The sequence below is a fragment of the Ursus arctos genome, unplaced genomic scaffold (assembly GCF_023065955.2).
Source record: "Ursus arctos isolate Adak ecotype North America unplaced genomic scaffold, UrsArc2.0 scaffold_12, whole genome shotgun sequence".
Taxonomy (NCBI): domain Eukaryota; kingdom Metazoa; phylum Chordata; class Mammalia; order Carnivora; family Ursidae; genus Ursus; species Ursus arctos.
Genome location: NW_026622786.1, coordinates 63,814,042 through 63,827,535, shown reverse-complemented (window position 1 = coordinate 63,827,535; position 13,494 = coordinate 63,814,042). Strand labels below are relative to the sequence as shown.

At 44.7% G+C, this 13,494-nt stretch overlaps 1 protein-coding gene across 5 annotated transcripts in view; it reads right to left on the bottom strand.

The window, feature by feature from the left end:
• Positions 1 to 2,403: 2,403 nt before the first annotated feature.
• The window catches only part of ORC1 (origin recognition complex subunit 1), a 38,048-nt gene continuing 26,957 nt past the window's right edge, over positions 2,404 to 13,494 (bottom strand). For all 5 annotated transcript variants that reach the window (XM_048220631.2, XM_057310793.1, XM_057310794.1 and 2 more), the window contains 9 exons: positions 13,049 to 13,146; positions 12,348 to 12,449; positions 11,774 to 11,945; positions 11,077 to 11,184; positions 10,641 to 10,790; positions 9,817 to 9,936; positions 5,642 to 5,811; positions 4,844 to 4,931; positions 2,404 to 2,813 (listed from right to left, as the gene is read on the bottom strand). In XM_048220631.2, coding sequence (XP_048076588.2) covers positions 2,622 to 2,813; positions 4,844 to 4,931; positions 5,642 to 5,811; positions 9,817 to 9,936; positions 10,641 to 10,790; positions 11,077 to 11,184; positions 11,774 to 11,945; positions 12,348 to 12,449; positions 13,049 to 13,146 — 1,200 coding nt within the window. In that variant the 3' untranslated portion in view covers positions 2,404 to 2,621. The remainder of the gene's footprint in view (positions 2,814 to 4,843; positions 4,932 to 5,641; positions 5,812 to 9,816; positions 9,937 to 10,640; positions 10,791 to 11,076; positions 11,185 to 11,773; positions 11,946 to 12,347; positions 12,450 to 13,048; positions 13,147 to 13,494) is intronic.

Here is a 13,494-nt window from a genome sequence, read left to right as displayed (position 1 = left end):
TTTCTAGTCAGAAGCCTGGTTGAATACCTAAGACAGGCAATGTTCATAGCACCTCTTCGTGAAGTCACTTCAGACAATTTAACACGAAGAGGTAACTCCACTACCCAGCAGGACGATGAAATGGCGGGTGGAGGGGCGACGTAGAGAATCTTCACCTAAAACAAACCCAGCAACGCACTCCTGCCTAATCCTAAACTTCTAAATTATTATTTTGCGGTTTGTAGGTAGCGGTTTCAAAAATCTTCCAGTTTTCTTGGACAAAGGCCTTTTCCATCTTACTGCTTTTGGGTCATTTTCCAAAGAGGTCGTCTTTACCATTTAAAATTCAAGTTTCGCTCTTTTTCTCATTAAAAAATTTTATTTTATGAAATGGTTAATATATACAGAGAGATCTACAATATCTCATATTTGCTTGAATGCAAGCTCCACAAAGTCAGACGTTTCTGTTCTCCAAGTTATCTCGGTGTCTTGAGCATTGCACGGCACGTGGTAGGTACTGAATATAGTTGATTTTTTGTGTGAAGGAACGCAAATATATGGGTTATCTACCACAAATTTAAGAAAAAACAGTACAATAACAGTTGAAGCCACCTGTACACCTCTCATGTTGCAACCCTTTCCCAAAGAGATACCTAACTCCCCTGAAGTTGGTGTTTTATTTTCTACTATGTATGTATAGATTTAAGCAATCTGTAGCTTTTTTTGCGAGCTTTAACATTGTATCATTGGTATCACTACATATATTCTTTTTCTACTCTGTTTCTAAACTTCATTCACATCCATACTATAGCTATTTTTACTATAGCTATTTTCCACTTGTCTGTGGTATTTCAAAGTATGAAAATAATTCACTTTCCCAATGGCTTGCCAATTTTACAGTGCTATGAACATTCTTGTACACAACTCCTCGGGCCCAATGTGTTTCTCTAGGGTATATACCTAGGAGTGAGATTGCTGGCTCATAGGTTTTCTGCATTTTCCAGATTAAATATCAGATCATCTCCAAAGGAGTTTCGGTTTATATTCCCCTCGGGGGCATCTGGGTTCCAGTTGTTCCCTATGGTCTTAGAAAGGTTTTGTAATACATGTGAAAGGGTTTTGACTTGCAGGCCTCATTTACTATGTTTCCATTTTGTTGGTCATTTCATGTGTCTTATTCTGTGGATGACTTATTCACTCATTTTTCCTTTTTATTGTATAATTCTTTACTCTGTTATCGATCCTCTATTATATGCAGTTATAAATATATGTGCATATATATACTTTTTTCTGAATTATTTGAGAACTATTTGCAGATGTTCTATTTCACTCATAATTATTTCAACAAGGACATTCTCCTATATAACCACAACTTACCACTCACAAAGTTTAGCATTTACATAAAACTTACACGTTTATAATTGTTTGTATCTCTAAGTCGATGACCTAGTCAAGTTTCACACGGTGCATTTAGCTATTTAGGTCTCGTTTCTCTATTCTCTTTTAATTTAGAATAGTTCCTCCATGGTTTTTTGGTCTTTTGTGATACTGATATTTTTGAAGAGAAACAGTTGCTTTGCATAATTTCTTCCCCCTTAATTTTGATTTATCTGATAATTTTCTTATCAGATTTAGGTCAAACATTTCTGGCAGGACTATTACACAGGTGATGTGTTTTTCTCAGTGCCCGACATAAAGAGGCTTTAGATGTCAGTTCCATTGTTGGTTGGAAATGTAAATATGAGAATTGTAGTTACACAAAAACCCTGCCAAGATTTTGACTGAAATAGATTAGTATTTAGAGATTATATCTCTTTATTAGATTTATTTCTTGGTATCTTGTGCCTTCTAAGTTTTTTTGATTTAAAGATTTGTTTTTTATGATAAATAGTAACTTTTTAAAAATTATATTTTCTAGCTATTTGTTGATAGGGATTATTTATCGCTGGTATTATTCCCAGCAGTTTTTTTTTTTTTTTTTAAGATTTATTTATTTATTTCAGAGAGAGAGAGGGAGGGGGAGCCAGGGGCAGAGAGAGAGGGAGATAGAGTCTTAAACAGACTCCACACTAAGCAGAGCCCGACGCAGGGCTCGATCTCACGACCCTGAGATCATGACCTGAGCTGAAACCAAGAGTTGGGACACTTACCTGACTGCACCACCCAGGCTCCCCAAGCAGCAAGTCCTCTTTTATAAACTAAGTTTGTTATATTTACATTGTTCAAAAGTTAAAAGATACATGATTTATTCCTCTAAAGCCTGACCATAGCCATCTAGTTCCTTCCCAGAGGCCACCAATGTAACCAGTTTGTCACATATTCACCCACAACTATTTTATATAGATACACATAATTGTGTGCACACCATGTGGCCATTAAATAAACAGCAGGGTTAACAGAAAGAAAAGTCACAAGGAGAGCCTATTGTAGGAAGGATGGTTTGGTTTTTTTAATCTGGTGTTTGTAATGACTGTAAACTTCTCAAACACTCTAGAAAAAGCAAATTATTTAATGGAAAATTTCAAAATACATGACAGCCATTTCCATTCAGTATGTTTTGCTACAACAATTCCATGTGCTTAGAAAGAGAAAAATCAAGCCCTTTGAAAAGAGCTGATCGGAGTCCTTCCTTGTGAAGCCCTTCAGTCCTTCAGCGCGTACAGCACGTCGTCCTGGCTGATGTTGAGCCGCACACGAAGGAGCAGGTCGTTCCTGCTGGGCTCCACAAGGAGGAGGCGGCAAGAGCCCAGGTGAGAGCACACTGCCATTGTCTCTGACATGGTCGGGTATGGGAGTCCCTCCATTCTGCACAGTGCCACATGTTGACTGTACACCTAGAAACAAAATGCAAATCCAAGGTCAGACGCCAGAAAGTGGAAGAGGAAAGGAAGGAGTACTGGTTCTGTGCCTGATCATTTATTTCTTCTTGTAGGCAAGTCAGTACTTCTTATCCGGGATCCTCAATACCCTGAAGGCATCAACAGGTGCCCTTGTGGGGCACAAACACAGGGGCAGAATGCTAGTCGGGCTTTGGAATCAGAACAGCTCTGAATCCTGGTTCTACTAATCACCCAAATATGCAACCCTGGGCAAGTTATTTCACTTTTTGAGCTTTAGTTTTATATATTAAACATACTGCCACATGCTGACTATATACCTAGAAACAAAAATGTGTTAGTGGATATAAAGTATCTCATAATTGTCACTTATACAAACAGTCCTAGTCTCCAGGGAGTGAGAGTTCCAAATGAGATTGTCATAATTCAAGTCAAATTTTGCTACAAGGGCATTTTCCTTAGCAGATAATACTGCACACGTGCTAAAGCATGACCCCTGGAAAAGCACAAAGGCCCAGGGAGAATACTGCCTAAAGAGAGGCAGGAGGACAGTGGAAAACATGGATTCCTAAAGTGCCTCCAGGGGACTTCGTGGTCACTATTCTCTTTATAAATCACCCCTGCCCTCACCCCCACCATCCAGGCTGGGAGCTTGTCAGGAGCAGGGATATTGACCAATTCAACTCAGGGTTCCTGGCACACCTTCACAGTTAATGACACATTGTAGATGTTCAGGAAATGTTTACAAACTAAAATGAAAGCCATTCTGCCAAAGAGCTGTTTCAGGCTCTAGGAGAAAAATAATGGGCAAACCTAACCAGCAGTTTAAAACAGAATTTAAAGAAGTAAAGAAAACGTGAAAGAAGTACAGAAGTAGCTGGACCCTCCATTTATATGTCTAAAATATAGTCACACACATGGACATACACACTCCTAGATACACATTCTAACACTTTTAACAATCTTGTGAGGCAGCCCATTATCTATGGACACTAGTTTTTTTGTTTTGTTTTGAAGATTTTATTTATTTGACAGAGAGAGAGAGTGCACAAGTAGGGAACGGCAGGCAGAGGGAGAAGGAGAAACAGGCTCCCTGCCGAGCAGGGAGCCCAATGCAGGGCTCAATCCCAGGACGCTGGGATCCTGACCCGAGCTGAAGGCAGCCGTTTAACAACTGAGCCACCGAGGCGCCCCTATGGGCACTAGTTTTAAATAGACCTCTAAGGCACTAGCGCTAGTGAGTCCTTTTACTCAATATAATTGAAATTATGCTCAAAGAGTATTTGCGTTGATCTTTGTAACTTGTTTTTAAAATGGGTCATTCTCAGAGCCTTATCCCCTCTACACCATAATTGTGTTAGGGCAGTAGCTCTCGTCTTACTCATCTTTGTTTTTAAAGACTTATTTATTTAGTTAGAGAGAACACGGAAGCACATGCAGGCAGGGAGGGGCCGAGAAAGAGCCCAATGCCAGGCTCGATCTCACCACCCTGAGATTTGACTTGAGCAGAAACCAAGAGTGCAAGGCTTAACCAAATGTGCCACCCAGGCACCTACTGTCCTACTCATCTTTGAATCCCTTACTCCTAGAATGGTATCTGGCACATAATACTCCATCTACTATGCAGAAACCAGTTGCCAAAGGCCTCTTCTCATGCAACTGAATACAACAGCACATAAAAATAGGTGTTGGTCTGGGGTGCGTGGGTGGCTCAGTTGTTTAAATGTCTGACTCTTGATTTCGGCTCAGGTCATGATCGCAGGGTGGTGAGACTGAGCCCTGCATCTGGCTTCCCACTCAGTGGGAAAAGATTCTCTTCTCCTTCTCCCTCTGCCCCTCCCCCTGCTCACACACTCTCTCTTAAATAAATAAATCTTTAAAAAATAAAAATAGGTGTTGGTCTGATATTCTTTGGCATAACTGGGTTGGTACAAATACAGACAAACTGTTACATAGTCATTAAAATTCCTGCCTATTTAAAAAGGCACCAAGAGCAAAATCTAGAAGGACTTAAAAATATCAATCACCTGTTGAAATGTTGCTTCTTCCAGTCCTGATCGACGGAATTCAGCAAGGATGGCTCTCAGGAAACTCTGTTCCAGAACAGAGGAATTTCTTAAAGAAAATGAGATGTGAATTCTCGTAAGTGGCTATACCAGTGGCTCAGAGAAAAGCAAAATAAAGTTTTTCTGGGTCTTTAGAGGAGAGAGGAAAAAACTGGGAAAAACTTTCTCCTATATTATGCAGCAAGGTTTCCCCTACCCCCTAAAGTTTCAAAATGATCCAGAAAATGCCACTATGGAAGCCAGGGAACACAGCAACTATATCTGGAAATATACCAGCGTGCTCATTTCATGAGTAGAGTGTATCATTCAGTGGGAGAGGAATAGCTGCTTCCTTCCTTTTGTTCCAGTAGCACTTTATTTCACTCAGCACCTAGAGTGTAATTCAGTAAGTGGTCATGATTCTCCCGCTCTCCTAGGTTTGCATTTCTATCTCCCTGTAGAGTGTGCTCCTTAGGAAAAGGACAGTGTCTTCAGGAAATGCAGGTTGAATTAGGGAAAGCTTAGAAACTTCCATGGCCTTCCCACACTGTGGATGTCTCCTGGGGTCTTCCAAGGAAGGTTCAGGGTCAAGAACCAGAAGCATCTTACTTTTTAAAAAATTGAATATATTTGATGTATAACATTATGCACTTTTAAGGTATATGATGTGTTACTTTCAAACATTTATATATTGTAATATAATTGCCTTTGTAACTATATTTATCAAATTACATGATCATAGGACAATATTGTTATCCACATCCATTAGAAGCAACTTACTTGATGGCAGTGATATACGACGATGAAAACATCTCATCTACTGCTTGCAGTAAGTGGGCTACAGTGACCAGGCCAGGGGAGTCGGGCTTCTGGCAGGAGAACTCACAGATCTCTGTGGCACGCCTACAAATGTCCAGGCAGCGTCGTGCATCTCCGGAAAGGGCTGCTACCTACAAGAGGGAATATATTATTCCTTGAGGTCCTTTTACTATCTAAGCCCAAGAGAAAAACCAACAGATTCTGGGTTCAGCTAAAAAGGAAAGGCAGTGCTGGGAATGGGCTGAAGCCTGACATTATGTGCTTAGCCCCAGTGGGGATCTGATGGGAGCCTGGAAATAAATTATTACACTGCTTCTGGAACTCTTCCTTGAGTCCAAACCTTTGTCGTGAATTTACAGATAAATCCCTAATGGAAAGGGCAGGAATTCTCAGCTTTATTTAAAATCCGGGAAATAAAACTTAAAAAAGACCACTGGCCCAAGATCATTATTGAACCACCTAGAAACACAAGTGTTCTCATTCCTTGCATGAAGAGAACAAGGTGCTCTAGAAGCAACCAGCCAAAGCCAAGAGGTGATGCGGAGCCTATTTTGACGTTCTAGCCACAGTCTCAGTCTCCATAACAGCACGTGGTGAATTTTGGAGACCAGCTGGTCAATGGCTAAATGAACCAGAATCAAGAGGGAGGGAAGCCACAACGCTGGAGGACACAAGGGAGTCCGTGGGTAGAGGGGTCTGACCAACGCACAACGCCAATGACTCGGTTGCTCCTTTCTTTCCGTGCACCTAGACTCCCTTCAGAGGGAGTCATGTACTCTCTCTCAAGCTGACTCAGAAAGCCACTTGCACTTTAAATTTCACAGAGGAAATTCTGGACTCTGCAGCCTGCAAGGATCTCTCAGGATTCCCAGTACTTGTCGGCAATCCCCACCATTTGCCCAAACAACCGTCAAGGTAACAACATCCGGCCTGACGACATCCTGAGATGATTGCCTTCCAAAATTCATGCGACATTAAGTTTACAACAGCAAATTGTATAGGCAGATTCATACACAACACACCAAGATTGAAAGTGGTCATCTGTGGGAAGTGAGATTATCAGAGTTTATAAATGTTTTATGTATATGTTTTCAGAATGCAAATTTAAGACGTTCAAAACAAAGGTCACTTTTCTAGTAACCCAAGACAAAAACACGAGTATCAGTTTATATTCTCCCCTTCTCTGATTTGCCATGTGCAATGGGTAACGACGTCCCATGGATGCTCCAGCCTATCCCTTCTTTCCTCCTGTCGCCACTACCACTGCCTTGTGAGGCAGCTCCATGCGGCCGTTAACAATCAGGGACTTCAAGAGCTCCTGCAGAGGCCCGAAAACAAAGTGAACAGGTGACCCTGGGAAGCAAAAAAACACCCAAAGCAGTTCTTGCCCTGGGGGTATCCACGAACCTTGGTGACCAAAAATACCCTTTTCTACTGCTGCTGGGGTGAAGGAGACACAAGAAAAGCTGGGGTCCACCCCACATGGAACCTAACAGAAGACCGTGTATAAACCCGGGCTCTGACGTCCACTGCAGCCTCAGTATGAGGGTGAATGAAAGACCCCCTGTGTGGAAGGGATGGCAAGAGAAATGGCCCGTGTGGACCCTTGTGCCAGGTAGGTGTAAAAAAACGGAGTCTTTGCAACTACAAGCCTTCACGTGGATTTGTAGCTCAAATTTATGTTGTGTTTCCTAAAAACCTCAAGTGGAGAATTTTGTTTAAAAATGGTCCCAGTTGATGGTGGCCCTTGGTAAATGACAGAGGCAAAAACAAATTCTAAATGACCTAACTTCAACCCAGTCCTCAATTAATTCTCAGAGGAAGCTCTAAGGAACACGAGCATACAGTAAAAAATAAAAAATTAAATAAAAAAAAAAAGACACAAAAACAAGGAAACAAGGCCACATACGCATGGGAAAGAGCAATCAATAGAATTAAATGCACCAAGAGTTCAGGTATCATAATTGTAAGAAACAGAATATAAAATAGGTATGTTTCTTCATATGTATAGGAGTGAAAGAGAGGTTTGAAATTGCTGGCAAAATTTTGAGTAAGAACAGCATCTAAATTTGATGTCTTCTGAAACCAAGAACCCTAAAAAGGAAGGGAAGCAACGGGAGAGGAGTGGAGAATAAAAATCTGCAAGTCAGAAAGAGGTGGCAGAGTAGTGGCTGACTCCGCAGACTGGAGAGCGCCAAGTCCTACGCCAGTATGAAGGAGTCCAAGAAAAAATCTAAGTTACACTGAGTATCTTCAAAGTGCTCAGATGACAGCAATCCTGGAACTGGGGGTAAAGGGGGAGTTTGGCCAAAACCGGGAGAACTGGCTGAAGTTACCAAACTGCTGCCCCAGAGCAGGGGCGGGCAAACTGCAGCCGCCGCAGCTTCGGCGCGTGAAGTTCTGCTGGAACACAAGCGCCAGCGTTGTTACCTGTTGTGCACGGCTGCTTTCAGGACGCAAGGGCCCAGGTGAATAGCGGAGACAGACACCGTTACAACGTTATAACAAAGCCTAACATACTTCCTCCCTGGCCCTTCACAGAAAAAGTTTGCTGACCCTGGCCCTAGATTCCTCCCCCCATTTCATACTATTGCGTAAACATTAGGGCCCCTCGGGGAAGTTTAGGGCTCTGTGGGAAATTCTGTGCCTTGGTTGTTGGTACTGTTGCTATAAAACTCTTGGCCCTGGAGATTAGCCCTCTTCTGCCATGGCAAGTGTCCAGAGATTTCTTCTCAAGCAAGGATCAAGACAAAGTCTCTGGGCCAGGGAACGCTAGGTATTACTGCAGGGGAAGGGAGGTCCCTCACTAGATATAAATGGTTACTGTTTGCATGCTGAATCTGAAGACCTCCACCCACTCTGACTCCAGCCTACCTCCCCCACTCCCAGAATACTGCCCTCCAGGCAGGACACGGGATGCCTACTCGGGGAAATCTGACTATTCTAAAGGGAAACAACTGCAGATACTGAAATTGGCCCAATCAGATTGCCCCACAGTGAAGCTCTCAGTGAACAAGCCCCACTCATGTGCTCAGAGCTCCCAAAAAGCTTTTTAATCTTCACTCATACACCAGAGTGGACAACCAAGACATCTGAGGAAAGTCTCTAACAATGCAAGATAGAGACCAAATTCAACAGACAAAAAGCATCTTGGAGGAAAAGAGAGAAGATAACCTCAAATAAATAGAATGGCATCAAAAAAGGACCCTTCAGAGAGACAAAAAGACAAAAAGGAAGTCTTAGAAACTGCGGGATAGCAGAAGTGAAAAACTCTACCCAACAGAGGGGTTAAATGGTAACTCTGAGCTCCTAGAAAGCAAAGCTTGGAGACAAGGTCCCTGTCTGGCTCGCCTCGGACCCCAGCACCCAATACAGCCCCCGGCTGGGAGCGGCGCCCCAGCTGGGAGCGGCCGAGCCACGTGCTGCCGCTCTAGGCACTCGGAACTCCGGTCCCTTCAGGCACGAAGAACCAGAAATAGGTTGATAATTCTTTTAAGTGCTGAAATACTGCAGACGTGTGGTTTCCTGCATTCAGCTTGAAGCTGAGACATTTAACCCACCTCTGTTCCTCAGCCGCCTTGGAGAATAAAGTCTTGATTGCTCTCTCCCAGTGAGCTTGCAGGATGCAGGTGTGCACTACCGCACACCTGTCCTGGGGTGTGCGCCCTGTGGGCACATTACAGACATGATCTTGTTTAAGTGTCAAAACAATCCTATGAGGTCGATATTATTATTCCCATTTCTCAGAGAAGAAAACTAAGGCTCCAGAAGTTAAGTAACTTTCGTTTAACCTTCCAATGTCTATTAAGTATCGGAGCCAGAATTCCAACCAGGTCTGCTACCTGACTGCCTACACTGCCCTTTCCACTACACAAAGCTGCCTGCCCCGAGTCAACTCATCTTCGTCGGGATATAAGCCCACCACACTCAGAGCCTGCTGATGAACTATACGATAAGAAAGGTAAGGAACTTTTCACACTTTAGTTTTTACTTTCTGGTATTTATGTTTACAGGACTTTCTAAATTTTTCTTCATCCGCAGAGCACCCAACACAAGGCCTCGCACTGGCAGGGGCTCAGCACACACTCGCCGGCTGGTTCATAGGTGCAAGTAGGAGCTCCCCGAAGGTGATTTACCTTCCTGGCTACCAGCTGGATGGCATCGTCCTCAAAGGCCTTTACGTGTTTGAGTCGGCATACGAGGATCTGCTGCAGTTGGCTATGAGTATAGGGCTGGAAGGACATCCTGGTCAGACCCTGGCGAGACAAGACAATAGAGAACAAGTTCACCAATTAACCACTCTGACGGTCCTGCTGGACGGCCACCCTCACGCCCCTCCACCTGATTTCCGAGTCCCACAGAACAGGTTACACCGTCCATCCCGGGACGGCCACGGATTCCAGCTCCTTTCACTCCTGATCACGGCCGGTGGTACCCTGCAGGGCGGCGGTAGTGCTCAAGCATTTTTCCGTTTTATTGGAAACAACTTTTATTCTAGCAGAATCACGGAGAAGTAGATCAGGGCAGAGGTGCTCTAATGAGAGCAGGTGGGAGCATCTTCGGCTCTGCAGTAAGCACAGGCTCAGCCCCTGGCTTCCCTGACACGCTTCTAAGCCCCTGCTGTGCGGCTCTGACGAAGCACCATGTCCACGGGGGCAGCGGCGGCCGCCTTGCTCCCTGCTACACTCCGGGCATCCAACGCAGCCGGGCGCTTCGGTCCGTTTAATAAGCAATTAGACCCTCCGCGCTCTGTGCAGTCGGAGAGCACCAGGCGGCAGAACACCAAGATGTGTTTGCAGAAAATCATGCAACGGTGACATATTTAATTATAGGAATTATAGGAATTTCACAATTTTGTCCTTTTTCCATTTATTTTAGTTTCCTGTGTATTTCATTTTTAGAACTCTTGGCCCAGGTTGTGGATCTGTGAGAACGGCTTGAGAAGAGCCCTGGGACCTACCAGTCGGCTTGACACCCGGTTCATCATGATGCGCTCCGGAAGGTCCATCGTGTTGGCAATGGTCAGCACCACAAGCCGGGCCTCCCTGTGAGTGGGCCAGTCGAAGAGATTGTACATTACGTCTTGTTTCTGGGTCCACAGAAGGTCAAGCTGCCAGGAAAGGGATAGAGATGCAGGATTAAGCACAGAACCGAGCCAGGGCCTCAGAGTGAAGACCTGTCCCGGCCGCTTTAGCTGCATGTGCCTCCCAGGTCCCACCACGAAAGCAGCAAGGAAGTCAATGGACATAGGCCTCTCACCACCGAAGAACAGGCTCAGATGAATGAAGGCCGAGAGAAAGGAGCCAGGACCTCCCTCTCAACCCAGCATTTGCTCCTGGAACGCCACAGTCAAGCACCATGCCGCTTTTCCGGTCCTCCCGGGGGTACCTCCTTACCTCATCCACGAGCAGCACGGTGGTTTCCGGAGAGGACCTCCGGGTGAGGAAGCGCTTTGCCAGCAGTTCTGCTGCGTGGTTAGCTGTTGCCTTTTGGCCGGTGAGCTTCTGCAATGCGGGGAAGAGCAGGTGTGATAAATGTAAGGATTTTACTCCCCTGAGCTTACTCATGTTAAATCTGCAGTAGAGGAAGCAATTTAGTGTGAGGACCTCAGTATCCTAAATTCTGCCTTCCACGCTGGTCTTAACCTGAACCTGGAAGGAAAAGAGCAGGCACCAAAAGAGATGATAAAGTCTGCGTTTGAAATGCAAGTGAGCCACAGGCGGGTCCCAGAAGCCTCTCCAAAATCTTTACTGCATGACTCTATTTATAACTGGACATGACTTGTTCCCAGAAAACCACTAATGAAAACACGAGCCAGGTTCAAACTCCAGCCTACCTCTAATCCGTTTTCCATAGTTTGCCACAGGGGCACACAGTTTTCACCACGTCAGTAAGTCCTGGCTTTCAGTAACTCGTGCCCAGCTCCTGGACCTTAAGGTCCCTGAAGGCAGGAATTCTGCCTTCTTTACTCTTGCTGCCTCACAAAGGACAATGCCTAGACATCGTAAACCTATCAATAAGCACAAAATCTTTCCTTTTTCATATGCCATCAAGAAGCTCTATTTTCCAAAAAGCCCAAACAGTTTTACTCACCTGCAAGATCTGCACGTAGACCTGATGGGGCTCTGTCAGCTTCATGCCATTGACCTCGATGTATTGAAAGGGAGGGACATGGTTTGCTTGGGCGGCCTGCTGCAGGCAGCGTACCACCTCGTGCACAGTGGCGGTCTTCCCCGTCCCGGGGACCCCGGAGATGTACATGCACCTGCGGCAAGAGGCGAAGAGCCGTGGCTGAGCCTGTGCCGGCCGCCTCACACCACCACCAGTTAGAGGTCGGGGTGTGTCTGAAGGAAGGGCCCAGACCCCTGAAGTGCGGAGGTGGGGGTAGTAAGGACCGTCCCTGGAAGCTAGGCAGAGAATCGTTCACTCTCCAAGCGATGCTCTATGCGGAGAAGACCAGTTTCGTTTTCTCTGAATGACAGAGTTTTTCTTCCTAGAGAATTACTTTGACAACAAAAGCTGCTTTAGAAGCCTTCAGGCTTCAGCAACAGTTTTGCCTGTTCTCCTGACGCCGGGCAAGACCACTCGGTTGAACTGTGACACCTGAGGTGGAATGCCAGCAGGGGCCTTCTCCCCAGATCATCCCATTTCCCTCAGCATGACTCACCCTCCCGAACGGTCAAGGAGTTTGCTTTCCACAAAGTTGTAGATGTTCTGGAATTCCTGTTCCCTACAGGGAAGAGACTCAGGTACAGCAGAAACATGCAGCCTACAATCGGTGATAAACAAGGGGAAAGGAGGACTTCAGAAACATTCCACCATCTACTCGGTAACAAATGGGGAAGGCTTCTGTATAGTTTCTACGTGAAACATCAATCACAAATGCCTTCATTCTCAAATTTCTTCATTTGGCCTCATAATCCCTTTCGCCACCCAAATTACCCAACTGATAGGTTCTAACCAAGGATACATATCACCTGGGGAGCTTTCCTAAATTACAGGGATGGACCTCATCCCATAAGAGATTCTGATTTACTTGTTTTCTGGGAAGAGCTTAGCTTATGTATTTTGAAAAAGTTCCCACACAGTTCTAAAGGGTACCATAACGGAGAGCAGTGTTCTGATTCATCAGTGACCTTCTATCCCTGAGCAAATGGTGGCAGTAGCCCAGAAGGTTACTCCTTTGAGAACCTGTCCACATTATCCCACCCAGACACTGCTTGAAAGCTTTCTTCTCTCTAAACGCCCGTGTCCATTTTATTCTATACCTCTATTATGTACACGAATGACTACAAATTACTTTTTTGATGTGAATGAAAGCAGAGACCCATTTCTGTCTATCTAAAAGGGGCCCACAAGCAGTGTCACCTCAGCCTGGCCTCCTCCAGCATGCTGGCTGGCTCCTGGGCAGCCAGGTTTCGGCTGCGGATCTGGGGAGTGGCATGACGTGGCGTACTAGCCTTGGGCTGTATTAAAAAAAAGAGAGAACATATTTCAGGAGGAAAAAAAACACCATCTAGGACACAGCGGCAAATGTGATTCACGATGATCTGATAAAAAGAAGTGGTGAACACCTCTTAGTTCCTTTCTGTATAAAGTACCACAACTCTCCCTCTCTCATGTTACATATAATGTCCACAGGCCAAACACAATTTCTTTTTTCTAATTTACACACAGTCCTGGGATTTGAAAACAATCAGAGTAAAGAATTAATGAAAGTATGGGTTAAATACTATTTAAAAGTAAATATTATCCCGAAAGACAAGAAATTATTAAGAGACCCTAACTACTCGGCCCAATACACAGTAGGGTAG